The 27578-nt window shown below is 43.6% G+C and overlaps 1 protein-coding gene across 1 annotated transcript in view; it reads left to right on the forward strand.

Moving 5' to 3' along the window:
• Nucleotides 1-27578, forward strand: part of LOC137380570 (TBC1 domain family member 12-like) — a 154071-nt gene that overhangs the window by 72960 nt on the left and 53533 nt on the right. Inside the window, exon 2 of the mRNA XM_068052602.1 lies at nucleotides 4570-4693. Coding sequence (XP_067908703.1) covers nucleotides 4570-4693 — 124 coding nt within the window. The remainder of the gene's footprint in view (nucleotides 1-4569; nucleotides 4694-27578) is intronic.

Raw genomic sequence — 27578 nt, forward strand, 5'->3', positions numbered from 1 at the left:
GCCATGGACTTGACTGTTGCTGCACTCCTCTGAGGAACCCTCATCCTCACCAGTATCCAAAATGGAAGACTGGTTAGCAAGTGAGATCGTGCAGGGGACTTCTGCACCATCTGCCTAGTTCTCTTAGACTGCTTGGCAGTTGCCCATTCCCTTTCTGCCTGCACATTCTTAACCTGCGGTGTGACCACCTCCCTAAACATGCTATCCACGTAGTTCTCTGCCTTGGGGATGCACCACAGTGACTCGAGCCGTAGCTCGAGTTCCGAAACCCAGAGCTCAAGCTTCTGCAGCTGGTGACACTTTCTGAACTTATTTGTCAAGAACCCATGGTGCGTCCACGACTTCCTACATTCCACAGGACACACATTCCACTTGGCTGAGCTGCCCTGCCATATCTTAGCTTTACAAACTATTGTTAGTGTAAGAAGTGTAATAAGTAGAATAACTTGCCAGTTATTCACCAATCGCCACCTTCTCCTGCACCATGGAGGCTGAAAAGGCAGAAAAGAAAAGAGACCAAAGAGCACCACCTTACCCTTGTCACTGAAGTCCCTCACACGCCAAGTCTTAGCCTCACACTGTGCAAACAGCACTTTCTAATTAGTAATTACTAATAAATTACACTGACTTAAAACCTTAGTACCAACCTTATCGCTTATAAGGTAGGTATTTGAGGCTTTAAAAAAAACTTTTTCTGATTTTTCAGCTATTTACAGGCGCGATCTAACGGCTAATACTCACCAACCAATCAGCTTATGGCTTTCCCATGATGTCACTATTAGGTTTTTTCACTTTTCAATCCCAGCACGTGCCGACCTCCCGCCACAGTCACAGATAGAGACCGCCTCTCCTGTTTTTCAGATGAGTGTGGGCCTTGAGCCCCGGTCTTGATTTATAGCTCCCGCTCCAATTCCGATTCCTCTCAGGTCTGCAGACTGCCTCTCAGGTCTCCCAGATAAGATGATGTGTATGACTTCAACTTTTCACCTCTCAACTGATTGTAGACTTTTTAAAAATATATATTTTTAGTCCCTGAGTGTTTTCAAGGTCATGTAAACAGACAAACGACAGGCTTTCTCATAGGATTAAAAGAAAGATAAATTTTTTATTAAATACCCGAGAAATATTCATAACCTCACCTACTCACACATGCACACACAGATAGAGATTAGAGGATAGCATGCATTTAAGTCTGATTGTTGTAAAAAGAGCTCACTTTGAAACCATGGTTTTCCGGGAAAAAATTTAACAGTGCTGCAGGCCTGGTGTTCCTTTTCTTGGTTCACTGTAGTATTGCAGACTCCTCTGGTTAAGATTCAGTCAAAGTTGGTGGCAAGAATCCTGTTACGATTTCTTGCGTGGGGAGTTTTCAAGGTCACTTTGCAGTCTCTGCCTCTGTTGTTTAAAGTTGCTACAGGCAGGGTCGTGTTCTTGGCTGGAGATAGATCTCTCAGCTCCTTGGCTGGCTTTCTGTGTCTCTTTCAGACAGCTCTTTTTTTTTAAAGTAAAAAACGTTATCAAGCTTGGTTTTGGTCAGGTGGCCATAGATGCTGTCCCTGGTGTGTTCAGACATTGTGTAACAATGGCCGCACATTCAAAGGCAATGGGATTTGAATGTGGCTTATCTTGATAAAGCAGCGATTTACTTGTACTTTCAATTTCGTATGCTGTATTCGCTGCTCACAATGTGGTGGTCTCTACATTGGGGAGACCAAACGTAGATTGGGTGACCTTTTTGCTGAACACCTCCGCTCAGTCCATAAGCATGACCCCGAGCTTCCGGTTGCTGGTCATTTCAACACAGCCCCCTGCTCTCATGCTCCATCTCTGTCCTGGGATTGCTGCAGTGAACATCAACGCAAGCTCGAGGAACAGCACCTTATTTACCGATTAGGCACACTACAGCCTGCCAGACTGAACATTGAGTTCAGTCATTTCAGAGCATGACGGGTCCCCCATTTTATGCTTAGTTCTATTTTTCTTTTTCCTTTTTTATTTGGTTATTTTGTTTTAGGGTTTTCAGTTTGTTTCGTTTGTTTACACTGTGCTTACCCACTTTTTTTAAATGTTTTTTTTAATGTTTGGAGTGCTCTGTGCTTTAGTCATTCACACCCTCTCTGTACTAACGCTTTGTCTTTCAGCACACCATTTACATACCGATCTCCTTTGTTCCATGACCTTCTGGTCAGTTATTCTCTGTGAGCCTGTCCTATCAACACCTTCCCCTTTGTTATCTCTTGCCCCACTCTCACTTTGCTTGCTTAAAACCTTTTACATTTCTAATATTTGTGAGTTCTGAAGAAGGGTCTCTGACCTGAAATGTTAACTGTTTCTCTCTCCCCAGATGCTGCCAGACCTGCTGCGTATTTCCAGCATTTCTTGTTTTTATTTCAGATTTCCAGCATCTGCAGTATTTTGTTTTTATTATCTTGATGAAGTGGTGTTTTGTCCCACCTTTTTATCTTGGCTTTGAATCCAGAGTCTCCCTGTCTGCAAAGGCCTTTGTCAACCTCATTCTTGAAGATGACAGCCGTTTAGCATTGAATGGGCCATTTAATATTTTAATGTGCCTTCCCCGGGGCTAGTCCAGATGTGATGTTGGGTTTCGTCTCCAACAGACGCTATGTATATTTGCAGTACAGGAGAGGTTGCCAGACCTCTTCATCTTGTCTGCAACAAAAGTGTCTTTTTTTTGAGTTTAGTTCATCAGTTCATTTTTACAGTTCATAATTGCTCCAGTTCACTTTACTTCATAACTGTTCCTTGCGTGAGTGTGATAATCTGCAGTTCAAATGTAATTCACTGGCATGCTAACAGTGCTATTCAGAGATCTTTGCAACAACTCTGGGAAAGGTGAAGGTTTTTTTTTAGAGAAATTTTCCTGTGAGTATTTAATTGTTTTTCTCTCCGTGAATCCCAGCTCCTTTATAGATGCTGCTCCCACCACGGTTATTTCCAGAATGGTTGAGCTTGCACTGTGCTGTCCAGTAACTGCAATTGTTGCTATGCATTTAAGCCAAATGCAGTGTGTGAGGCATCCAGTAATTTTTCTTTTTCTGTTTTGTTTCCTTCTCACTCCAACCTAGTGCCTAGCCTCTGCCAATTGGGTGAAATGGTGACCTTAATTGGTAGAGAATTGTGTCTCAGAACACGTGGCCTCTTCACTTTCTGTCGCAGTGCTTTATGCAGCAACTGCTGTGCCACATTTTGTTCACTCTTTAAAATTAATGCTGTAAGAAAGTGAAGGTGTGTTTTTATAGCTATCCCTTCAAGTGGGAGTTTGTGTGTGACTGGGGTCAAAGACATATACCAACGTACCTCCATTAATTAAAGAAGTTCTTGTAGGGTACAAAAGCTGTGACAAATGGAACTGTTGAACATAAGAACTAGGAGCAGGAGTAGGCAATTCAGCTCTTCCAGCCTGCTCCGCCATTCAATGCGATCATGGCTGATCTCATCTCTGCCTCAACTCCATTTTCCTGCCCGTTCTCCGTAACCCTTCAACCCTTTACTTAATAAAAATCTGTCTATCTCCTCAAATTTACTCAATGTCCCAGCATCCACCGCACTCTGGGATAGTGAATTCCACAGACTCAACAACCCTTTGAGAGAAGTAATTTCTCCTCATTTCTGTTTTAAATCTGCTACCCCTTATCCTAAAACTATGACTTCTCGTTCTAGATTGCCCCACCAGAGGAAACATCCTCTCTACATCTACTTTGTCAATCCCCTTAATCATTTATACTTCAATTAGATCTCCTCTCATTCTTCTAAACTCCAGAGAGTAAAGGCCTAAACTGCTCAATCTCTCTTCATAAGACAAACCCCTCAATACTGGAATCCATCTAGTGAACCTCCCCTGAACTGCCTCCAATGCAACTACAACCCTCCTCAAGTAAGGGAACCAAAACTGTACGCAATACTCCAGGTGCGGTCTCACTATTTGCCTTCCTTTATTACCTGCTGCACCTGCATACTAGTTTTCTGCGATTCATGCACGAGGACACCCAGATCCCTCTGCACAGAAGCACTCTGAAGTTTCTCTCCATTTAGATAATTTGCCTTTCTGTTCTTCTGACCAAAATGGATAACCTCACACTTATCCACGTTAAAATCCAACTGCCAAATTTTGGCTCATTCATCTAACCTATCCATATCCATTTGTAAATTTCTTATTTCTTTATTGCAACTTACTATCCTATTTTACTATTTTAGTGTCATCTGCAAATTTGGCTATAGTACCTTCTATCCGTGCATCCAAGCCATTAATATAGATTGTAAATAGTTGGGGCGCGAGGACCAAACCCTGTGTCACCCCACTAGTTACATCTTGCCAACCAAAAAAGGACCCATTTATCCCGACTCTCTGTTTTCTGTTGATTAGCTAATCCTCTATCCAAGCCAATAAATTGCCCCTAACCACATGTGATCTTACCGTGTGTATTAACACAATTTGGTGCTGCTTTCTGTGTTCGTTAATAGCAGTATAGAACAAATCTGAAATGCTGTCCAATATTTTTTGAATTAAGTGAAATCACTGATGAATGTTTCTTTGCTCTTGTTTCTTAGAAGTTTTTTTAACAAGAAGACAAAGGAACCCATTCCTTCTGCTTTTAGTGCTCCCGGCTGGAAGTTATTTGGGAAAATTCCCCCAAGGGAAAATTCACAGAAGGATTCCAAAACAATACAGCAGGTATACATTTAAAAGAAAATTCTAAATGTACCAAATGTCTTTTGTATGGTGTACCTGTTTAGATTCAAAATGACATTCTGTTCACCACAAAGCCTATAGTAGGTCGCTTTCAGTAATTTAAAGTTAACCTGTTGATGGCACTTTTCTTTCATTACAAGATCTCTGGTTGTGATCTGCCATAGTAATGACAAATGTAAGTGACAAATGTTTTGTGTGAATAACATGAAATGCTTTTAAAAGTATGAATGTTAATAGAAACCCATATAATGCTGTAGATAAATAGATAGGAACATGAAGCAGGAAAAGTTGAAATCACAAATTTGCTGTTTTCTGCAAAACAAAATCATTGGGTAAATGGAGACAATTTGACATGTAGCTAAAAGATAATTGCTATGGAAATGATGGGAATTGAATTCCATTATGCTGTAACACTTTTTCCATAAGTAACCATGTGTTGCATTTATATAGTGGAGTTTTTTCACATGACTTGCCAGGGGTGGTTTATCTGAAGTTCAAGTGATGCAAGATGGTAGCAACTGATCTCCTTTTGTGGCAATGACTCATCGTCTTGTGTTGAATGCTTTAATTCTTCTTCTGTGAGGTATACTTGAATTGGTTCTAGATTGTGATCCTCATTCGTAGTTCAATGAAACAAAGGTTTTTATTGTCTCCATATTTCTGTTTTATCTGATGATCAGTGGCGGAGAAGCTGGCTGCAGTCGGTGGCGATTTGGGTGCAAAGTACGTCCGTTTTGTGAAGTTTTTCATTGTTTACATTCAATCATTTGAAACATAGAAAATAGGAACAGGCCATTCGGCCCTTCGAGCCTGCTCTGCCATTCATTATGATCATGGCTGATCATCCAACTCAGTAACCTGTTCCCGCTTTCGCCCCATACCCTTTGATCCCTTTAGACCTAAGAGCTATATCTAATGCCTTCTTGCAAAGCAGTGAACACAAAATTTGCACTGAACCGGTGCATTTAAATTTTTTTTAAATGTTCCTTTTAAAAAAAATCCTTGATCTATTTTAGTGTAGTAACTTGGTAAAGTTGATTCATCCTGAGAGCATGGCTAGTTTTGTGGTTGGGACCAGCTTCTAATGAAATGTTTTAAACTAGCACAAAAGGTTGTGGAAATTCAATTTGCGTTGAAAGAATTTGCATGTATAATTCTACAATCTTTTTGCTGGTTACGCTGATTTCGGGAAAATTATCCTGAAGAGAAAAGCATGACAGAGTAGGAACTCTATCCAAACTGGACCTGAAACAGCATTTCCTTCTGATTTTTGAAGAAATTCAATTGCACTAAAAGCTTTGTTATCGGCACTTTACCAACTGGCAAGCTCTATTATCCGGAATTTCCAAAATCTCTCTAAGCAAGTCTCAATTGTAGTAACCGGAATCCACCCAGTGCTCTTCCGGGTGTAATTTTCCCTGAGTGCAGTCAATTGTTAGCGTTTCTCAAGATTTCTATGCATCCTTACTACCTCAAGATTCCTGTATTGTACATCATGTACTTTATATGTAATCATTTCTTAAAATTAAAACTATTGATTGCCTTGGTAAGTACATTTCTTGATTAACCAAAATTTTTGATTATCCAGCACCTCTCAGGTCCGGCACATGCTGGATAACAATGCTTTCACTGTAATTCTGCTAAACAGGGTTAAAGAGATAGCATTTTTTTATTCATTCATGGGATGTGAAGGTTGCTGGCAAGGCCAGCATTTGTTGCCCATCCCTAATTTCCCTTGAGAAGGTAGTGGTAAGTACAACCACAGTGCTGTTAGGAAGGGAGTTCCAGGTTTTTTTGACCCAGTGTGTGTGAAGGAATGGCGATTATAGTTCTAAGTTAGGGTGGTGTCTGGCTTGGAGGGAGCTTGCGGGTGGTGATCCAAGTGTCTGCTGCCCTTGTCTTTCTAGGTGGTAGAGGTTGCAGGTTTGGAAGGTGCCATCGAATGAAGCTTGGCAAGTTCCGGGCTTTGAGAATGTTGAATGCTTTTCCAATTTTACAAAAGTCTACATTTTAAAGTCCTTGGGCTGGATTTTGCCAACCCCTCAATGTCATGGATTGTGGTGGGGAGGCCTGTAAAATGCCTGTGGGAGCGGCCCACCATAACGCTGAGAAGGCCCTGCCGCATATTAGCGGTGGTGGCAAGGCCTCAATGCCCCCCCCCCCCCCCCACTTGTTGGCAAGTGGTGGGGCCATCATTTAAATATTAAAATGAAGTTAAATTAATGCAAATTGCCTTACTGGCTCCCGGCGGCCGTCCTACGCAGATTTTACGGCCACCAGCAGCAACTCCGTACTGGGAGGAGCGGATAAAATAACAATCATTGGCTGTGGGGATGGTGGGAAGATGTTGAAGGGCAATATGGTGAGGTTGGGGGTGGAGGGGAGCGGGGAAGTTCGTGCTGGGACCAAAACACATTTCAATCACACCTGACAAAAACAGAATTTGGGGATTGGGAAAGGGCCTTCATGTATTATTATAAAAGCAAAATACTGCAGATATTGGAAATCTAAAATAAAAACAAGAAATACTGGAAATACTCAGGTTTGGCAGCGTCTGTGGAGAGAGAAACCGAGTTAACGTTTTAGGTCAGTGACCTTTCATCAGAACTGGCAAATGTTAATGTAATAGGTTTTAAACAAATAAAGCAGGGGTGGGGCAAGAGATAGGCAAGGTTTTGATAGGACAGAGGGCCACGGAGAATAACTGACCAGGAGGTCATGGAGCAAAGGCAAACGGGTATGTTAATGGTGCGGTGAAAGACAAAGCGTTAGTGCAGAGAGGGTGTTAATTGACAGAAAAATTAACAGCCGTGGCCCAAAATACAAACATAAAAAAGTGGGTAGGCACATGGTTAAAAAAAAAAATGAATGATGAAACAAACTAACTAAAATAAACAAATAAAAAAAAATAAAGAAAAAAATTTTTAAATAAAAAGGGGGGCACATCATGCTCTGAAATTATTGAATTCCATGTTCAGTCCGGCAGGCTGTAGCGTGCCTAAAAGGTAAATGAAATGCTGTTCCTCGAGCTTGCGTTGATGTTCACTGGAACACTGCAGCAATCCCAGGAAAGATATGTGGGCATGAGAGCAGGGGTGGGGGGAGGTGTTGAAATGGCAAGCAACTGGAAGCTGAGTCATGCTTTTGGACTGAGCGGAGGTGTTCAGCAAAGCAGTCACCCAATCTGCATTTGGTCTACCCAATGTAGAGGAAACCACATTGTAAGCAGCGAATACAGTATACTAAATTGAAAGAAGTACAAGTAAATCGCTGTCTCACCTGAAAGGAGTGTTTGGGGCCTTGGATAGTGAGGAGGTAAAAGGGCAGGTGTTACACCTCTGCGACTGCATGGGAAGGTGTAGTGGGAAGGGGGCGAGGTGTTGGGGGTAATGGAGGAGTGGACTCGGGTGTTGCGAAGGGAACAATCCCTTCGGAATGCTGATGAGAAGGGAGGGGAAGATGCGTTTGGTAGTGGCATCACACTGGACGTGGCGGAAAAGCGGAGGATGATCCTTTGGATGTGGAGGCTGGTGTGGTGGAAAGTGAGGACAAGGGGGACAAAAACAGGAAATGCTGGAATCACTCAGCAGGTCTGGCAGCATCTGTGGAAAGAGAAGCAGAGTTAACGTTTCGGGTCAGTGACCCTTCTTCGGAACTGACAAATATTAGAAAAGTCACAGATTATAAACAAGTGAGGTGGGGGTGGGGCAAGAGATAACAAAGGAGAAGGTGCAGATTGGACCAGGCCACATAGCTGACCAAAAGGTCACGGAGAAAAGGCAAACAATATGTTAATGGTGTGTTGAAAGACAAAGCATTAGTACAGATTAGGTGTGAATACACTGAATATTGAACAGCAGCAAGTGCAAACCTGAAGAAAAACAACCTGAAAAAAACAGTGGGTAAGCAAACTGAACAAACTAAGATGAAATGAAATAAATGCAAAAAAAGATTGTAAAAAATTTAAAAAGGAATGTAAAAAAAAAAGGAAGAAAAAATAACTAAAAATGAAAGTAAAATGGGGGGCTGTCATGCTCTGAAATTATTGAACTCAATGTTCAGTCCGGCAGGCTGTAGTGTGCCTAATCGGTAGATGAGATGCTGTTCCTCGAGCTTGCGTTGATGTTCACTGGAACACTGCAGCAATCCCAGGACAGAGATGTGAGCATGAGAGCAGGGGGGTGTGTTGAAATGGCAAGCAACCGGAAGCTCAGGGTTCTGCTTGCGGACTGAGCGGAGATGTTCCGCAAAGCGGTCACCCAGTCTGCGCTTGGTCTCCCCAATGTAGAGGAGACCACACTGTGAGCAGCGAATACAGTATACTACATTGAAAGAAGTACAAGTAAATCGCTGCTTCACCTGAAAGGAGTGTTTGGGGCCTGGGATAGTGAGGAGAGAGGAGGTAAATGGGCAGGTATTACACCTCCTGCGATTGCAGGGGAAGGTGCCCTGGGACGGGGACGAGGTGGTGGGGGTAATGGAGGAGTGGACCAGGGTGTCGCGGAGGGAACGATCCCTTCGGAATGCTGACAGGGGAAGGGAGGGGAAGATGCGACTGGTAGTGGCATCACGCTGGAGGTGGCGAAAATGGCGGAGGATGATCCTTTGGATATGGAGGCTGGTGGGATGAAAAGTGAGGACAAGGGGAACCCTGTCACGGTTCTGGGAGGGAGGGGAAGGGGTGAGGGTAGAGTTGCGGGGAATGGGTCGGACACGGTTGAGGGCCCTGTCAACCACAGTGGGGGGAAATCCTGTTGCGGTTCTGGGATGGGGTGCGGGTAGCGGTGCAGGAAATGGGCCGGACACGGTTGAGGGCCCTGTCAACCACAGTTTGTGGGGGGGGGGGGGGGGGCGTGTGGGAATCCTTGGTTGAGAAAAAAGGAAGACATATCCGAAGCGCTGTCATGGAAGGTCGCATCATCAGAGCAGATGTGCCAGAGACGGAGAAACTGGGAGAATGGAATGGAGTCCTTACAGGAGGCAGGGTGTGAAGAAGTGTAGACGAGGTAGCTGTGGGAATCGGTGGGCTTATAATGAAAATTAGTCGACAGCCTATCCCCAGAAATGGAGACAGAGATCGAGAAGGGAAGTGTCGGAGATGGATCATGTAAAGGTCAGAGAAGGGTGGACATTGGAAGCAAAGTTTGGGGTGGGAGCAGGAAACTGCACCGATATAGTCATCAGTATACCAGAAAAAGTGAGGGAGGGGGCCCGAGTAGAACTGGAACAAGGAATGTTCGACATATCCCACAAAAAAGACAGGCATAACTAGGACGCGTGCGGGTACGCATAGCAGCGCCGTTTACTTGAAGGAAGTCAGTGGAGTTGAAGTTGTTCAATGTGAGAACAAGTTCAGCCAGGCGGAGGAGGGTGGTGGTGGATGGGGACTGGTTGGGCCTCTGTTAAAGGAAGAAGCGAAGAGCCCTTAAACCGTTCTGGTGGGGGTTTTAAGGTGTAGAGAGATTAGACATCCATAGTGAAGAGGAGGCAGCTGGGGCTAGGAAACTGGAAATTGTCAAAATGACGTAGGGCATCAGAAGAGTCACGGATGTAGTGGGAAGAGACTGGACCGGGGAGAAAAGAGTCAAGATAAGGAGAAATAAGTTTGGTTGGGCAGGAACAGGCTGAAACAATGGGTCTGCCAGGACTGTCCTGTTGGTGGATTTTGGGAAGGAGGTAGAAGCGGGCTGTCTGGGTTTGTGGGACTATGAGGTTGGAAGCTATAGAGGGAAGGTCTTCTGAAGAGATGAGGTCGGTGACAGTCCTGTGGACAGTCGTTTGGTGTTGGGGTCATGGTATAGGGGAAAGTAGGAAGAAGTGTCTGAGAGTTGGTGCTGAGCCTCTGCAAGGTAGAAGTTGGTGCGCCAGACAACTGTAGCACCACTCTTGTCTGCAGGTTTGATGTCGGGGTTAGACCTGAGAGATTGGAGTGCAGCAAGTTCAGAGGGGGGCGGGTGGGGGGGGTGCAAAGAAATTGAGACGGCTGATGTCTCGCTGACCGTTTTCAATGAAAAGATCAAGAGTGGATAAGAGGCCAGAGGGGGGGGGGGGGGGTCCAGGTGGAGGAAGAATACTGGAAGCGGTTGAATGGGTCTGCAGGTCGGGAGGGCTCCTGGTTAAAGAAGTGTGCCCGGAGGCGAAGGCAACGGAAGAAGAGCTCAACGCCATGCCAAGCGGGAAATTCATTGAGGTGGGGGCGTAAGGGTATAAAACCGCGTCCTTTGCTGAGTACAAAATATTCAGCGCCAGAGAGCGGAAGGTCAGTGGTTATAGTGAATACATGGCAAGGGGTCAGATCAGAAGGGGTGGAGTCAGAGGGAAGTGAAGGGGAAGATCGATCTGGAGGGTTATTAGTCCCCATCGGCTGCTGGAGCTTGTGTTCCTTAACACCTGAAAGGAAGAAAAAAAGTTTTTTGTTAATGCAAAGGATGAAATGAAACTGCAGAGTAGAACAGCTTTGAGATAAGTTGAGGCGGTGCTTCTGGCGAGAGGGGTCCAGTGCGTATATGTGACGCATGGCACTGAATGTAGATCTCAGGATGCGGCGTGAGCAGCAGTCCGAGGAACGTTGTATTTCTCGGAGTTACCTGTAATCCTGAGTGGATTCAAAACATGAAGGATAACATTTCAGTTGGAATCTACGTGGAATAAGTCGGAGCTGGAGACCGTCACTGAGGAAGGAGATGTGGCTGTGAAAATGAGTTTTGGTAGACACTTTATCAACACCAGGAGGGAAACAGAAAGCGATGAATGTGCACAAGGTAAAAGAGACAAACGAGGATCCTGTCGGAGAGAAGAGCAGAACTTCTTCAAGGTAGGCATTCCTGGAAGAGAAGTGGCAGTGAATTAAACACTAAAATAAAAGCAAAATGCTGCAGATGCTGGAAATCTGAAATAAAAACAAGAAATGCTGGAAGTATTCAGCAGCATCTGTGGGGAGAGAAGCAGAGTTAACATTTCAGGCCAGTGACCCTTCATCAGAACTGGCAAATGTTAGAAATATAATAAGTTATCAGCAAATAAAGTGGGGGTGGGACAAGAAATAACAGAAGGCAAGGTGTTGATAGGATAGAGGGTCACAGAGAATAACTGACCAGGAGGTCATGGAGCAAGGTATGTTAATGGTGTGATGAAAGACAAAGCTTTAGTGCAGAGAGGGTGTTAATTGACAGAACAATTAACAGCCCTGGCCCAAAACACAAACATGAAAAAGTGGGTAGGCACATAGTAAAAAAAAAAAATGAATGATGAAACAAACTAAAATAATATATATTTTCTCCGGGTGCTCCGGTTTCCTCCCACAAGCCAAAAGACTTGCAGGTTGGTAGGTAAATTGGCCATTATAAATTGTCACTAGTATAGGTAGGTGGTAGGGAAATATAGGGACAGGTGGGGATGTTTGGTAGGAATATGGGATTAGTGTACGATTAGTATAAATGGGTGGTTGATGTTCGGCACAGACTCGGTGGGCCGAAGGGCCTGTTTCAGTGCTGTATCTCTAATCTATTCTAATCTAATTCTTTTGGGCCTCCTTATCTCGAGAGACAATGGATACGCGCCTGGAGGTGGTCAGTGGTTTGTGAAGCAGCGCCTGGAGTGGCTATAAAGGCCAATTCTGGAGTGACAGGCTCTTCCACAGGTGCTGCAGAGAAATTTGTTTGTTGGGGCTGTTGCACAGTTGGCTCTCCCCTTGCGCCTCTGTCTTTTTTCCTGCCAACTACTAAGTCTCTTCGACTCGCCACAATTTAGCCCTGTCTTTATGGCTGCCCGCCAGCTCTGGCGAATGCTGGCAACTGACTCCCACGACTTGTGATCAATGTCACACGATTTCATGTCGCGTTTGCAGACGTCTTTATAACGGAGACATGGACGGCCGGTGGGTCTGATACCAGTGGCGAGCTCACTGTACAATGTGTCTTTGGGGATCCTGCCATCTTCCATGCGGCTCACATGGCCAAGCCATCTCAAGCGCCGCTGACTCAGTAGTGTGTATAAGCTGGGGATGTTGGCCGCTTCAAGGACTTCTGTGTTGGAGATATAGTCCTGCCACCTGATGCCAAGTATTCTCCGAAGGCAGCGAAGATGGAATGAATTGAGACGTCGCTCTAATATAATATAATATAATCTAATATAAACAAAAAATAATAAAAAAAAGAACAAATAACTAAAAACAAATAGGGGGGCCTGTCATGCTCTGAAATTATTGAACTCAATGTTCAGTCCGGCAGGCTGTAGCGTACCTAATCGGTAAATGAGATGCTGTTCCTCGAGCTTGCGTTGATGTTCACTGGAACTCTGCAGCAAGCCCAGGACAGATATGTGGGCATGAGAGCAGGGCGGGTGTGTTGAAATGGGAAGCAACCGGAAGTTCGAAGTCATGCTTTCGGACTGAGCGGAGGTGTTCTGCAAAGCAGTCACCCAGTCTGCGTTTGGTCTACCCAATGTAGAGGAAGCTGCATTGTGAGCAGCGAATACAGTATACTAAATTGAAAGAAGTACAAGGAAATCGCTGCTTCCCCTGTAAGGAGTATTTGGGGCCTTGGATGGTGAGGAAAGTGGAGGTAAAAGGGCAGGTGTTACATCACCTGCGATTGCATGGGAAGTGGACAGGGTGTTGGGGGTAATGGAGGAGTGGACCAGGGTAATGGAGGAGTGGACCAGGGTGTTGAGGAGTGAACAACCCATTTGGAATGCTGACAGGAGGGGAGGGGACGATGCGTTTGATAGTGGCATCGCGCTGGACGTGGCGGAGGATGATCCTTTGGATGTGGAGGCTGGTGTGGTGGAAAGTGAGGACAAGGGGAACCCTGTCGCGGTTTTGGGAGGGAGGGGAAGGGATGAGGGTGGAGGTGCGCAAAATGGGCCGGACACGGTCGAGGGCCCTGTCAACTACAGTGGGGGAATCGTCAGTTGAGGAAAAAGGAAGACATATCAGAAGTGCTGTCGTGGGAGGTTGCATCATCAGAACAGATGCGTCTGAAATGGAGAAACTGGGAGAATGGAATGGAATCCTTACAGGAGGCAGGGTGTGAAGCAGTGCAGTCGAGGTAGCTGTAGGAATCGGTGGGCTTATAATGAATATTAGTAGACAGCCAATCCCCAGAGATGGAGACAGAGAAGTCAAGGAAGGGGAGGGAAGTGGCATCTCGCCCCCCAAACCCCCTGCTGTAATGCCCACATATCTGTCCTGGGCTTGCTGCAGTGTTCTGGTGAACATCAATGCAGGCTCGAGGAACAGCATCTCATTTACCGATTAGGTACGCTACAGCTTGTCAGACTGAACATTGAGTTCAATAATTTCAGAGCATGATAGGGCCCCCTTTTTTATTTTTAGTTATTTTTTCTTTACTTTTTTTTTTACTTTTAGTTTAGTTTGGGTGAGGGTGACATAGCTATGGAATCCAGTTTATTTATCAATTATATTTTATCAAAATCTAAATTTGCAGTATTTAAATGTATTCCTGTATAGTATGAATGGGTGTTTTTTTTTAAATTGTCCCCTTTGCTGCAATGAATAAAGCTGCACCATGTTTGGAAAGGTCCTTTTGCTGGTGACTGACTGAACTTTCCACCATGTGTGCCCCTGTGCTCTTTGCTGTATGTTAAGCTGCCACATGTTGTGTATGATCTTCTATCTATCCATTTTCCACTGCACTGAAATCTTTTACGTACTACCCTGTACTCTTTGCATGTGTATAAAGGATGCGGGGGATCGGGGGATGGTGGGTGGCTAGCACAAGGACAAAATTCTAAGCACTCACTAGACAAAGGGAACCAAACAAAGGACATGGCGTTATTTGTTGTTGATACTACCTCTAATCTGAGGAAGGATGTTCTTGCTATGGAGCGAGTGCAGCGAAGGTTCACCAGACTGATTCCTGGGATGGCAGGACTGACGTATGAAGAGTTGGGTCGATTAGGCTTGTATTGGCTAGAGTTTAGAAGAATGAGAGGGGATCTCATAGAAACCTACAAAATTCTAACAGGAGTGGACAGACTAGATGCAGGAAGGATGTTCCCGATGGCGGGGAGTCCAGGACCAGGGGTCAGAGACCTAAGGATAAGGGTAAGCCATTTAGGTCTGAGATGAGGAGAGATTTCTTCACCCAGAGAGTGGTGCACCTGTGGAATTCTCTACCACAGAAAGCAGTTGAGGCCAAATCATTGAATATATTCAATAAAGAGTTAGATATAGTTCTTAGGCCTAAGGGGATCAAGGGATACGGGGAGAAAGTGGAAACAGGTTACTGAGTTTGGATGATCAGTCATGATTGTATTGAGTGGTGGAGCGGGCTGAATGGCCGCCTCCTATTTTTCTATTTTTCGATGTTTTTATGTTTAATCAGTACTGAGGTTGATAGCACTATAATTAAACAATTGAAGTAGTCAGTCAGTTGTAGCTGCACAAGACCACATGGTGCACATCATCTCATGCAGCTACTAGGAACCCAAAAACCATTGCGATTAATATCACTTCAGAGAATAATTACTGATAAGCTACAATCATACGACTAAAGTAGTTTATCTGTAAATTGTAGCACTGAGTTACAAGCACATTACTTGCCAAAAGCAGCAATTCTAGTGCTGGTGCTTGTTTTTACACCTCAATCTATGCCCTTGCCAGAGTCAGCAAGAAAAGAGAATAAGGAAGTTGTAGTTGTACATTGGGAAGAGATATTTCAGGCAGAAATTAGGACCAGGAGGTAAAGGCTCCATGGCTCCCAGAGAATTACAGCCAGGTAAAGGATGAGTAGGCAGTCAGGATGGAGGTATTTTCTGAGGTAGGACAGTGACAGCCCGGTTGTTGGTGTTACCACCTTGCATTATGAACTTTGGGGGCTGTCAGTGCTGTGTGTTGTCTAAACTATGGAGAGTGTTGGCACTGTGCTCGCGAGTGTTAACACTGTTGTCTGAACTGTGGGGCGTGTTAGCGCTGTGCATTGTCTGAAATCTGAGAGATTATACCTACAGTTTCACTATGTTGGTAACTATCTCTGCATTGTCGAGCAGAGCTTGAATGCTGTAGTGCCTGCTGCTCCTCTGACACTTGATCAATTTTTAGTTGGAAGTATTATGAACTGTGAGGAGGAGAGTGATAGACTTCAAGGACATAGACAGGCTGGTGGTTTGGGTGGACACCTGGCAGATGAAATTTAATTCTGTGAAGTGATGCATATTGGTAGGAAGAATGAGGAGAGGCAATATAAAATAAAAGGATACAGTTCTAAAGGGGGTACAGGAGCAGAGGAACCTGGGTGTATGTGCACAAATCATTCTAAGTGGGAGGGCAGGTTGAGAAAATGGTTAATAAGGCATATGGGATCTTGGGCTTTATAAATAGAGGCATAAGGTATAAAAGCAAGTAAGTTATGCTGAACCTTTATCAAACACTGGTTCGGCCTCAACTGGAGTATTGTGCCCAATTCTGGACACACTTTAGGAAAGATGTGAAGGCATTAGAGAGGGTGTAGAAGATATTTATGAGAATGATTCCAGGGGTGAGGCACTTCAGTTATGTGGTTAGATTGGTGAAGTTGTGGCTGTTGTCCTTCGAGAAGAGAGGGCTGGCAGTCGATTTGATAGAGGTGTTCAAAATCATGAGTGGATAGAGAAACTGCTCCCATTGGTGAAAGGATTGAGAACCAGAGGTCACCGATTTAAAGTGATTGGCAAAAGAACCAGAGGCAACATGAGGAAAAGCTTTCATACGCAGCGAGTGGTCAGGCTCTGGAATGCACTGCCTGAGTGTTTTGGAGGTAGATTCAATTGTGGTTTTCAAAAGGAAATTGGATAATTAATGCAAAGAGAAGAAATTTGCAGGACTACGGGGAAAAGGCAGGGGAATAGGACTAGCTGAGTTGTTCTTGGAGAGCTGGCACAAGCACACAGAGCCGAATGGCGGCCTTCTGTGCTGTAACCGTTCTCTGATTCTATACCCGTATTATTACACCTCCCTCTTCCTGTGTTGTCTGTACACCTCTACATATTGTCTGTGTCTCTGATGTGTTTCAGACCTGAAATGTATCTACTGAAATACATTTTCATTGTCTAACATTGCCTGTTTTGGAGTAAATTACCTCTTCAGAACAAAGAATAAACTGATCAAACTTTTACTGATCTGTTACTATAAATCTCTCAATTTTCCTTCTTGCATTGTGCTGAAAATGTGGACTGTACTTCCTTTCAACTTATTTACATTTCAATAACAGATTGTATGTTCAACTAAATGCTGATCAGTCTTTTTCAAAAATGCTTTCTCCCCTGAAGGTGCTGACTACTGCTGGGCTACAACATCACAGATGCCTTATATACCGATTATTCTTACCCTGTTGGCCATTCTGTATGATTTGCCCTTCCCCACCTACTCTTGTCCCATCTATACAAGGACTTTGGGGCCAATTTTATCCACAGACTATTCCAGTACTCTGTACTCATTATTGTTGTGGAGTATAACCAGTTGAGTCTTGAGCTCGGCATTCCTCTGCATGAGTAACACAATTTCCCAAGTGATCATCTTCCATGAAAAAACCCTGCATAAGATACCTCATTCTGAACTGCTTGTGTCCCCGAGGCTCACTTCATACTCTCAACAGTGACTACATCTCCCTCCCTGGCCAATATCTCAGGCTGAGCTAGACTCTGCTCAGCCTATTCCACATTGAGCTGAGCTTCCAAGTCCATACCCTCTCCATCACCAAGACTGCCTACTTCTCCCTCCGTAACATTGTATGTCTCTGACCCTGCCTCAGCCCACCTGCTGCTATTCACAGTTTTGTTACCTAGACTCAACTATTCCAATGCTCTCCTGGGCATCCTCCCAACTTCTACCCGCCATAAACTTGAGCTCATGCAAAACTCTGCCAGTATTCTAACTCTCACCAAGTCATGTTCACCTGTTACCCCTGCGCTTGCTGACCTACAATGGCTCTTGGACCACCAACGCCTCTATTTTAAAATATTCCATCTTCATGTTCAGATCCCTCCATGAGCTTGCCCCACGCTATCTCTGTAACCTCCTTTAGCCCCGCAACCCTTTGCGATCTCTGTTACTCTAATTCTGGGCTCCTGTGCATACCCCACTGCCTTCAGCCATTAAAGCCCTTAACTCTGGGATTCTGCACCCCTCTCTCCTCCTTTTAAGTTGCTTCTTAAAACCTACCTCTTCAAACAATTGTTTAGTCTCCTGTCCTCTTTTGGCTCATTGTCAATTTTACTATGTTAAAAGTGCTATGTGAGCGCAAGTTGTTATTCTGAAAGCACTATGTTCTTATCCCATCAAACTGATCTATTACTTTTAAGAACAGCTAGATCCAAGTTGAAATCTGTAGCTTCCCATTAGGTTTTCAGAAAAGCTTACTTGAAACAAATTTTGTGATCACCCACTGAAGATTCTTCTGGAATCTAAAATACCTTGAGAGAAGGATGAAGACAAATACAACACCAACAGGGTAAAAGCAAACTGATCTAATTCTCACTTTCAGCTGTAAATATTCCCAAGTGTGGTTAGGTCCACCCACTGGTGGAGGAGGAGGAAGGGGAAGGGGTGGGGGCACATGATTCTTGATGCGATGTTTATGTGAAAATTTAATGACCTTTAGTAACTTACTTGGTTATGTTACTGTTCAGTGACTTCTCCCATGTGTGCTACTTTGGTTGTTTACATGACAGGAGTAAAAGGCAAGGAAGGAGACCATCTCCCGAGAACAGTACACTGATTGGGTGCTTCAGAAAGAAAAATTATGCTTTTGGGCTGAAGTTTTTAATTTCCTCAGTGCAAGCATGTGATTCAATTCCATCTGTTAAAGAAAAACATTTATCTCATTTGACTGATGAAATCTTGAGCGTACAGAAAGTTTTAAAAAAAGAATCCTTTTAGGAAAACCATTCTGAAAATCATTTTCTGTGCTTTGCCGTTCCATCTACTAATAATTAAACAGACTTAATTTTTGTATTTTCCTGTGGCACTAAATCTCTGCTCAAGATACAATATCTTTTGTAAAGAATAAAACTTTGTCCTTTATGTTGAAATTAATGAAGGAACCCTGGAAGAAGCCACAATATAATTTACTACAGATTTAGATTATAACCATATCTATTTGACTGGTCATGAATCAAGGCCAGCAGAAGTTTGGATTCATATTAGTATAAAACCAGTATGCAGTGGATTTACTCTGGAAGTTAGATATCGGTATGGTGGAAATTCTCAAACTTGGTATAAACCAAGCATTTGCTTTTGGTCTCAATGCAAAGATCTGGAACATGTCTGAGAAACTTAGGAAATGGAGATTAATACCAGCTCTTCAGAAGCCTTTCCATTTTCTTTTAGGGCGTGGTTAGGGTTAGCTTTTTACAGTGTGTCTGTAATTTACGAATAGTAGCTGTAGCGAGAGCTTTTTAATTTTATGGCTATCTTTCTCTCATCTGCAATCTAAAATATGTTTTTTGTTCTATTTTATAAGCATTATGTGCAATGCTCCATTGAACTTACATTAATTATTTGCATGTAAAGCTATTAACGATTGTAGCAGTTGTTCTCCATGGAAATGATAGAAAAGTTACGGCACAGAAAGAGGCCATTCAGCCCATTGTGTCTGTGCCAGCTGAAAAAACTAGCTGCCCACCTTCCAGTACCTGGTCCATAGCCTTGCAGGTTACAGAACTTCAGGTGCATGTCCAGGTACCTTTTAAAAAGAGTTGAGGGTTTCTGCCACCACCAATCTCTACACATTTCTACACATCTAGAATGCCAACTTATATCAGGACTTCTCAATGACCTGGAGCAGGTCTTTTGTAAACCAGTCTTCTGGATCAACTTTTGTTATTTGTTATTGTACAATACTTTAAAAATATGTATTTTGGTTGGGACTCAATTGTTTGCAAATTGCATTTGTTGTATAATTAGATCGGTTTTGTCTTTGGCTTTCTGGCAACAGTAATTTACTTTGGTGTGTGAAGAATATAATTTATAATGCCTGGTTACCTTATGATAGCAGCAATTAGAAAATTCCACAGTTGGTAGCAGATATCGTGTACATTTTTTGTCTCCTTTTGTGCAAGGTCAGTTTACCTTCTGCCCCATTCTTAGTGTAATGTACTTCAGTACTCAACTTAATGTGACCATTCTACAGTGAGGTTTCTTTACACTGATCTCTCCTGTGTTATATGGTTGAGTAATAAGATAACACCTTGATGTCGAATGCATCGCTCCTGGTTGTCGTGACAAAGATAATTGAACTCATTAGAAGCAGACAAATGTTTCACATTTATTTGTGCATACAATATTTCAGTCAGTTGTATTAACATTCAACAATAAGTTAGGGACATTGAAGTTGAAAACTAGAGAAAGACAGTCTATTGAGTAACTTTTAAAATGTCTGAGCTATGTGCCTGAAATATTCAAGCAAAATGTGTAATTAATATTGTTACGGACAGGTGGTAAAGGGTGTGGATAGTTCCCACTGTTCAGCTCCCAACTTACCGCAATCATATTTTGTTAAAATGATTGTCATACCCAGTACAGGCCTGTCCTATTTATAACTTTAAACATGGACTATATTCAGTATAGCATTCTCTGGAACTGAATTTTCCTTTTGTTTTAAATGAACCACAGTAGACATTAAAAGTGGACATGGGCTGCAAAGATGGCCACCAAAGGTCAGCTGACTTCAATTTGTGTATTCAAGAACCAGCTCACTGTCTGAAAGGACAAAAGGAATACCTTTCAGAAAATAAGTGTCATCAACACCCATCCTGAAACCATAGGAGACATTCCTGAATTGAATGGTTTTCTTCTGAAACAAAGAAAGTGATTGTCTTACCCCTCCTCAGAATGAATGTCTCAGAATAATAAAGTGAATGAGGCTAGACCGACACCCTATTTGGAAAAGGAATTGAGAAGTCACATGGTGGGGCAGCCATGTTGGTCTCATTTTAAAAATCTTTAAAATATAGACTGCAGAAAAAGCAGCAAACAGACCAGGCTGTACCATTGTGCCTTAAAAGAACTGAAGGCTGTGACATCTTGGAGTCTCTGAACCTGTTACTTTTCAAGTCCAAAAGTACAGAAAACCAACCTCCGGCTAATCAGTCGACAAGCAACTAACTTTGTGACCACCTCTGAGAATCTTGCAACGACTTCGATATATAACGTGGGCAATCGAATCCATCTAACGACATTTCAGGAGTGAAAACGTTGTCTTCACCGGGCCCGCAACGCATGCCTTATCCCCAACATGAGCCAAATCATGTGACTTATGAACTCTTCCTCTGCTTGCAATTTGTTAAAGTGCACTATCTCCTTTTAACACTTACTTTCTCAAGTGTGTGTATGTGAGTGATGTAGTGTTAGATTTTCGGGGTGGACGTATGAATAAAAATGATCCTCTTTATTTAAACCCATGAAAAGAACGCTGCTGGTTATTCAAATTGGCCTTGCACTCGGGTTAAGAAACACACACATCTTCCTTTTCAAAATACACTTATGGACAGAAACCGGAATAAGAACTGGAGTTTCAGTTCCCTCAGTTCTGTCCACAACATGATGTCTTAGCCCCTGAGTATCTTTAGGGTCAAGAAAACAGATAAACAGTTTTCTCGTAGGTTTAAAGAAATTACTATTTTTAAGCAAATCCCAAAATGATTGCAACCTTTCTCACGTGCACATTCACCTAAATACACAAGAATAGTTCGAGACAAAAGGACGAGGTAGTTTACGTACCAAGTGAGGTTAGTGTTCGTGGTTCATAGAAGATTATTTGAGCCTTCTTGGGAAGAAAAATTACTTTAAAAGTTCCAGGCCTGATTATTTGCAGTCTTGAACTTGCGGAGGTAGTGTAGAACTCTAGTGTTTGTAATACAGCCGAAAGCTGGTGGTGCGTAGTTTGTTACCTTCTCAGATAGTTTGTGTTGTCTCTGCGATGGAGGCTGTTTTTGGTTGGTAGTGTTCTTTTCTTACCTGTTGGATCCTTCTCTCATGCTTTCTGTGATGTTGGCTTTCTCTCCCTCCCTGTCCCCCTCTCTCTCTCCCCTTCCCTGTCCCCCTCTCTCTCCCTCCCTGTCCCCTCCCTCTCTCTCCCTCCCTCCCCCCCCCTCCCTCCCTCCCTCCCTCCCCCTCCCCCCCTCTCTCTCTCTCTCTCTCTCTCTCTCTCTCTCTCTCTCTCTCTCTCTCTCTCTCTCTCTCTCTCTCTCTCTCTCTCCCTCCCTGCTCTCTCTCTCTCTCTCTCTCTCTCTCTCTCTCTCTCTCTCTCTCTCTCTCTCTCTCTCTCTCTCTCTCTCTCTCTCTCTCTCTCTCTCTCTCTCTCTCTCTCTGTCTCTCTCTGTCTCTCTCTGTCTCTCTCTCTCTCCCTCCCCCTCTCTCCCTCCCCCTCCCCCTCTCTCCCTCCCCCTCTCTCTCCCTCCCCCTCTCTCCCTCCCCCTCTCTCCCTCCCCCTGTCTCTCTCTCTCTCTGTCTCTCTCTCTCTCTGTCTCCCTCCCCCTCTCTCCCTCCCCCTCTCTCCTCCCCCCTCTCTCCCTCCCCCCTCTCTCCCTCCCCCTCCCTCCCCTCTCTCCCTCCCCCTGTCTCTCTCCTCCTCTGTCTCTCTCTCTCTCTGTCTCTCTCTCTCTCTGTCTCTCTCTCTCTCTGTCTCTCTCTCTGTCTCTCTCTCTGTCTCTCTCTCTGTCTCTCTCTCTGTCTCTCTCTCTGTCTCTCTCTGTCTCTCTCTGTCTCTCTCTCTGTCTCTCTCTCTGTCTCTCTCTCTCTGTCTCTCTCTCTGTCTCTCTCTCTGTCTCTCTCTCTGTCTCTCTCTCTCTCTCTGTCTCTCTCTCTGTCTCTCTCTCTGTCTCTCTCTCTGTCTCTCTCTCTGTCTCTCTGTCTCTCTCTCTGTCTCTCTCTCTGTCTCTCTCTGTCTCTCTGTCTCTCTCTCTGTCTCTCTCTCTGTCTCTCTCTGTCTCTCTGTCTCTCTGTCTCTCTGTCTCTCTCTGTCTCTCTCTGTCTCTCTCTGTCTCTCTCTGTCTCTCTCTGTCTCTCTCTGTCTCTCTCTGTCTCTCTCTGTCTCTCTCTGTCTCTCTCTGTCTCTCTCTGTCTCTCTCTGTCTCTCTCTGTCTCTCTCTGTCTCTCTCTGTCTCTCTCTGTCTGTCTCTGTCTGTCTCTGTCTCTGTCTCTCTCTCTGTCTCTCTCTCTGTCTCTGTCTCTGTCTCTCTCTCTGTCTCTGTCTCTCTCTCTGTCTCTCTCTCTGTCTCTCTCTCTCTCTGTCTCTCTCTCTCTCGCTCCCTCCCCCAAGTCCACGTGCAAAATATAGAACCACGAAGAGTATTAAATAAAATGAATGCTAAAGGAGCTTCAAAACTTATTTTCTCTAATGCCACCCTAGCAACTCTACCCTTGCACAATTAATGGTAGCCAATTTAGTTCTCGACTTCCAACTTTTAATTTGGAAACCAAGTTATATGGTGTGGAAATCAGCCAAGTTTGAGAAATGTAAGAGATGATCAACTAAACTAGGAAGTAAAGGTTAGGAGATGGCAAGTCAGGTTTTAACAGCCAGAGACCCAGAAGGAAGCAAACATTAAGGGAAGTTATAGTTCCACATTGTCTGGTCCTGGGAAAGAATTTAGTTGGAGCAGGATTTCATGTAATAAATCTTGATTTCAATACAGTTAAGGAAAGGTTTGTTGGGCAGTACAGTTAGAGTTTGGAAGGAGCAAGAGAGGGTGGGGTTCATTGAAGGACCAACCCATATCATTGAAAAATTGAGTGACAAAAAGAGATGTGGGCAGAAGCTGGAGGCTCGACGTGAAAGGCATGTCGAAGAATGTGGGCAAAATGTTTTGAGACTCTCCAACATGGCAGTTTTCAAGTCTTGATCAAATCGGAGCTGTGGACAGAGGAAAGGGATGTTACAGTGAGAAGAATTTAAGCTGAGAAGGGTTCTTAGAGGCAGCTTTTACATTAAAGATGAGAATTCCATTTGAGGTTGAAGAGATAGTGAGGTCATCAAGGTCCATAGGTTGCTTAAACAAGAGAGACATCAAAAAACTCAAGAGTTGAAAAATTTAAATTTTTATTCTCCCAAAGGAGTCTGGACAAAATCAAGACAGTGATTGAACCTCTGCATTGAGAAGGGACTGGAGGTTGTGTACAGAGTGTTGAGTGGAATAATAAGCACAATGATAGGTACAGAAGGTCACGATATGAAGGAACAGAGTGGTAGAGGATCTGCCCAGAGTAATTTGAGAGGAAGTTAAATAGCGTTTAATGTAACTTTGGTGATGGACTATATGGTAATTTGTTCAGAAGTACACTGGGTCAGATCTGGTAACTTTGAAGATGTCTACTATATTTAACAAAGTGCTTAAGACCAGAGGGTCCCTCTAACTTCAGCAGCATAATCACCAGTGAAGCAGCCATACCATGGAAATGGAAATTACTGCTGCAGTAGATGGCAATTTTCTAGCTTTAAGGCATGCTACTAGGTTAGAGTAGCAGAGCTTTAATTTGGATTTAGCCAATCCTGTAACTGACTTGGAAATTCCTGATGTATGTGCTGGGCGGCAAGAGGCAAAAGTGTTCTTAGTACTTGCATCCTGCACTTTGACAGCTACAAAATCACTGCCCATCATTTAATTTCCAATGTGTAACCATTCTTGAGTAGAATTTAAACTTTTAGATAATGCAAATGTTGGTGCAGTCCTGCAGACTTTTTGTTCTAATTCCCAAAGTTAGTGTTAGCTGCCCAAAGGTAAACAGTGCTGCCTTTGCCAGAAAAGGTCAATATTAGTAGTAGCTGCAGAGAAATCATGCTTGAAAAATACAGAAAGAAATTAAATATAGAATTCTCAAATACTGGTTTAATTAGGCACAGTAATGCTATCAGTGGTGCAGTGTGCTTGCTTCAACTTGCCCGACGAATGATACATGGGGCAAAGACTGACTATGATAGCAATTCAGAGTTGATTTGTTCATTATTATTAGAGAAGCTCATAGTGACCATGATGGCCAGGCCTATAAGCAGCCAACAGTCTGTATGATGCATGGTCCCCATTATAGATTTTATCTCTTACCCCAGGTTTGACTTTGCTTTCTTTAGAGCAGGATCATCAAGAAGCACTGCCAGCATGTTCATACATATATAATAAGTAACAGTCTTGGTTATCTACACAACTTTAGCACTAGACACTGACAATATTTCAAATTGATTGACAGTTTCTGTTCAATGCTCTTGCTCATTGAAATATTTAACTTTAGTAAGATTCTCTCCTCTAGTTCTGTGCTACACTGGAGAGGATTAATCTCAGCAAAAATAACAAAAGGAATTGTTTGAAAACTGTAAACCCAGTAATTTAACCAGTTTATAGCCCACTAGTGATTTGAGCTACATCTCCATAGTGAGTGGTATGGTGTGCACAGATTTGGAGCAGTTCACTTGTATTGTCACACTCACGTGCAGAGCAGCAATTGAAAATATAAGAACTAAAACTGAAGAGTTATAAAAATGGACTTTTCTTTGAAAAAGAGGACAGTGTGTTGGAAAAAATGACAGCTGAAGGTCAAAAGACCTGGTCTTGTCCATTCAAACTGTCTTGTCCTTGCCAGACAGTAAAATGTTACATTCTAAGCTAAGAGTTGTCAATTGCACCCATCCAGAACCCATCGAGACATTTTTGAATTGAATGGGTAATTCTGAAACAAAGAAGGTGTGAAGTAGCCACATCCTGGGCCATTGGTGGTCACCACAGGGAGGAAGATCCATGTCTCGCAACAGAGGCAAGATGTGAGACCATTTTGACCTTAAAAGTAGCTCTCTGTAGAGAGAGGGAGCGATCCAAGACAAACATCACCAAAGCCTTTCCAACTGAGAGCTGGGAGAAAATCCAGCAAGCCAGAAAGATGGTGCCCTGTTTGAGAGTTTTACACTTCAACTTGCGCAGCAGAGAATTGAAAGTGATCCCGTCACCATACTGAAATTTGAACCAACAAAGAAATCTACAAAACCCAGGCACGCAACTTTAAAGAAGAAATTGACCTCCGAGAAGATTCAACAGGTTACCATGGACCCTGAAAACCTACCTCACTTCAAACTCCTAACCTGTTTTCCTCTCTATCTATCTCGTGTGTGAACATGCAAGTAAATGCGTTTGCGGGTGCAGTTGTGACCATTTCTGGACTGAATATTTGCTCAATAAACAGTTAAACATCTGTTTTAAATCAGCAAGAAAACCTGTTGTCATCTGTTCTTTTGACAAATAAAAGACAAAGGGGGTAAAACCCTAGTAACAAAAACATTTGCTATGGTCAATTGGGAGTTGAACAGTGGGGACCACTCACATCCCCATAACAATATAAATAAAGCAATGATTTAATACCAAATATATGCTGGTGCAGTGATTGTCTGTTAGGTCTCAGCTATCTCAATTTAACATCACTTGCAGCCAAAGCTCAGTGTGGGGGCTGTGATTTGTATGACCATAATGTTAGTTAGGGCAAATGGTACCGACCTCTCATTAGAGGCCGAATGCCAACATTCTGATGCTTTCTCCTACTTCCCTCTGGATCATGACCCCACCACCAAACATCAAACTATTGTCTCCAGTCTGTAACTGACCTCATCTCCTCTGGAGATCTTACCTCCATGGCCTCCAGCCTCATAGACCCCCAACCCCGAACAACCTGCCTCCACCACCTTCCCAAACAGGACTGTCCTGGTAGACCCATCATTTCAGCCTGTTCCTGTCCCACTGAATTGATTTCTCCCTTTCTTGACTGTACTGTTTTTCTCCCCTTGTCCAGTCTTTTCCCACTTGTATCCATGACTCTTGCGATACCCTCTGTCACTTCAACAGTTTCCAGTTTCTTGGCCCAAATCTCCTTTTCACCTGGATGTCTAATCTACACCTCCATCTCCCACCAGGATGGTCTGAGAGCTTTCTGCTTCTTCCTTGAATTGCAGCCCAACCAGCCACCATCCCATCACCACCTTCCTCCGCCAGGCTGAACTTGTTCTTACATGGAACAACTTCTCCTTCAACTCCACTCACTTCCTCCAAATAAAAGGTGTTTCTATGGGTACCTGCATAGGTCCTACCTATGCCTGCCCTTTAATGGGATAGATGGAACATTCCTTGTTCCAGTCCTGCTCAGACCCTCTCCTTTATCTCTTTTTCCAGTATATTGATGACCACTAGTGCTGGTTCCTACTCTTAGCCTAAACTGGAAAATTTTATCGACTTTGATTTGTTTCCACCTCTCTCTCACCTTAGAATCATAGAAAGTTTAGGACGCAGAAAGAGGCCACTTGGCCCTTTGTGTCTGTGCCGGCTGAAAAACGATCCACCTATTCTAATCGCACCTTCCAGCATTTGGTCCGTAGCCCTGCAGATTACGGCACTTGAGGTGCATAGCCAGGCTCCTTTTGAATGAGTTGAGGGCTTCTGCCTCAACTACCCTTTCAGGCAGTGAGTTCCAGACCCCCACCACCCTCTGGGTGAGAGTGTTTTTCCTCATCTCCCCTCTAATTTTTTGACCAATCACTTTAAATCTATGCCTCCTAGTCACTGATCTCTCTCTGCTAAGGTGAATAGGCCCTTCACCTCTACTGTCTCCAGGCCCCTCAAAATTTTGTATATTTCAGTCAGATCTCCCCTCAGCCTTCTCCGTTCCAAGTACAACCCCAGCCTATCCAATCTTTTCTCATAGCTGCATTTTTCCAGTCCTGGCAACATCCTCATAAATCTCCTCTTTACCCTCTCCAGTGCAATTGCATCCTGTCTGTAATGAGGTGACCAGAACTGCACACAGTACTCAAGTTGTAGTTTAACCAATGAATTATACAATTCCAGCATAACCTCCCTGCTCTTATATTCTATAGCTCGGCTAATAAAGGAAAGGATTCCA

This window comes from Heterodontus francisci, chromosome 20, assembly GCF_036365525.1.
Source record: "Heterodontus francisci isolate sHetFra1 chromosome 20, sHetFra1.hap1, whole genome shotgun sequence".
Classification (NCBI taxonomy): Eukaryota; Metazoa; Chordata; class Chondrichthyes; order Heterodontiformes; family Heterodontidae; genus Heterodontus; species Heterodontus francisci.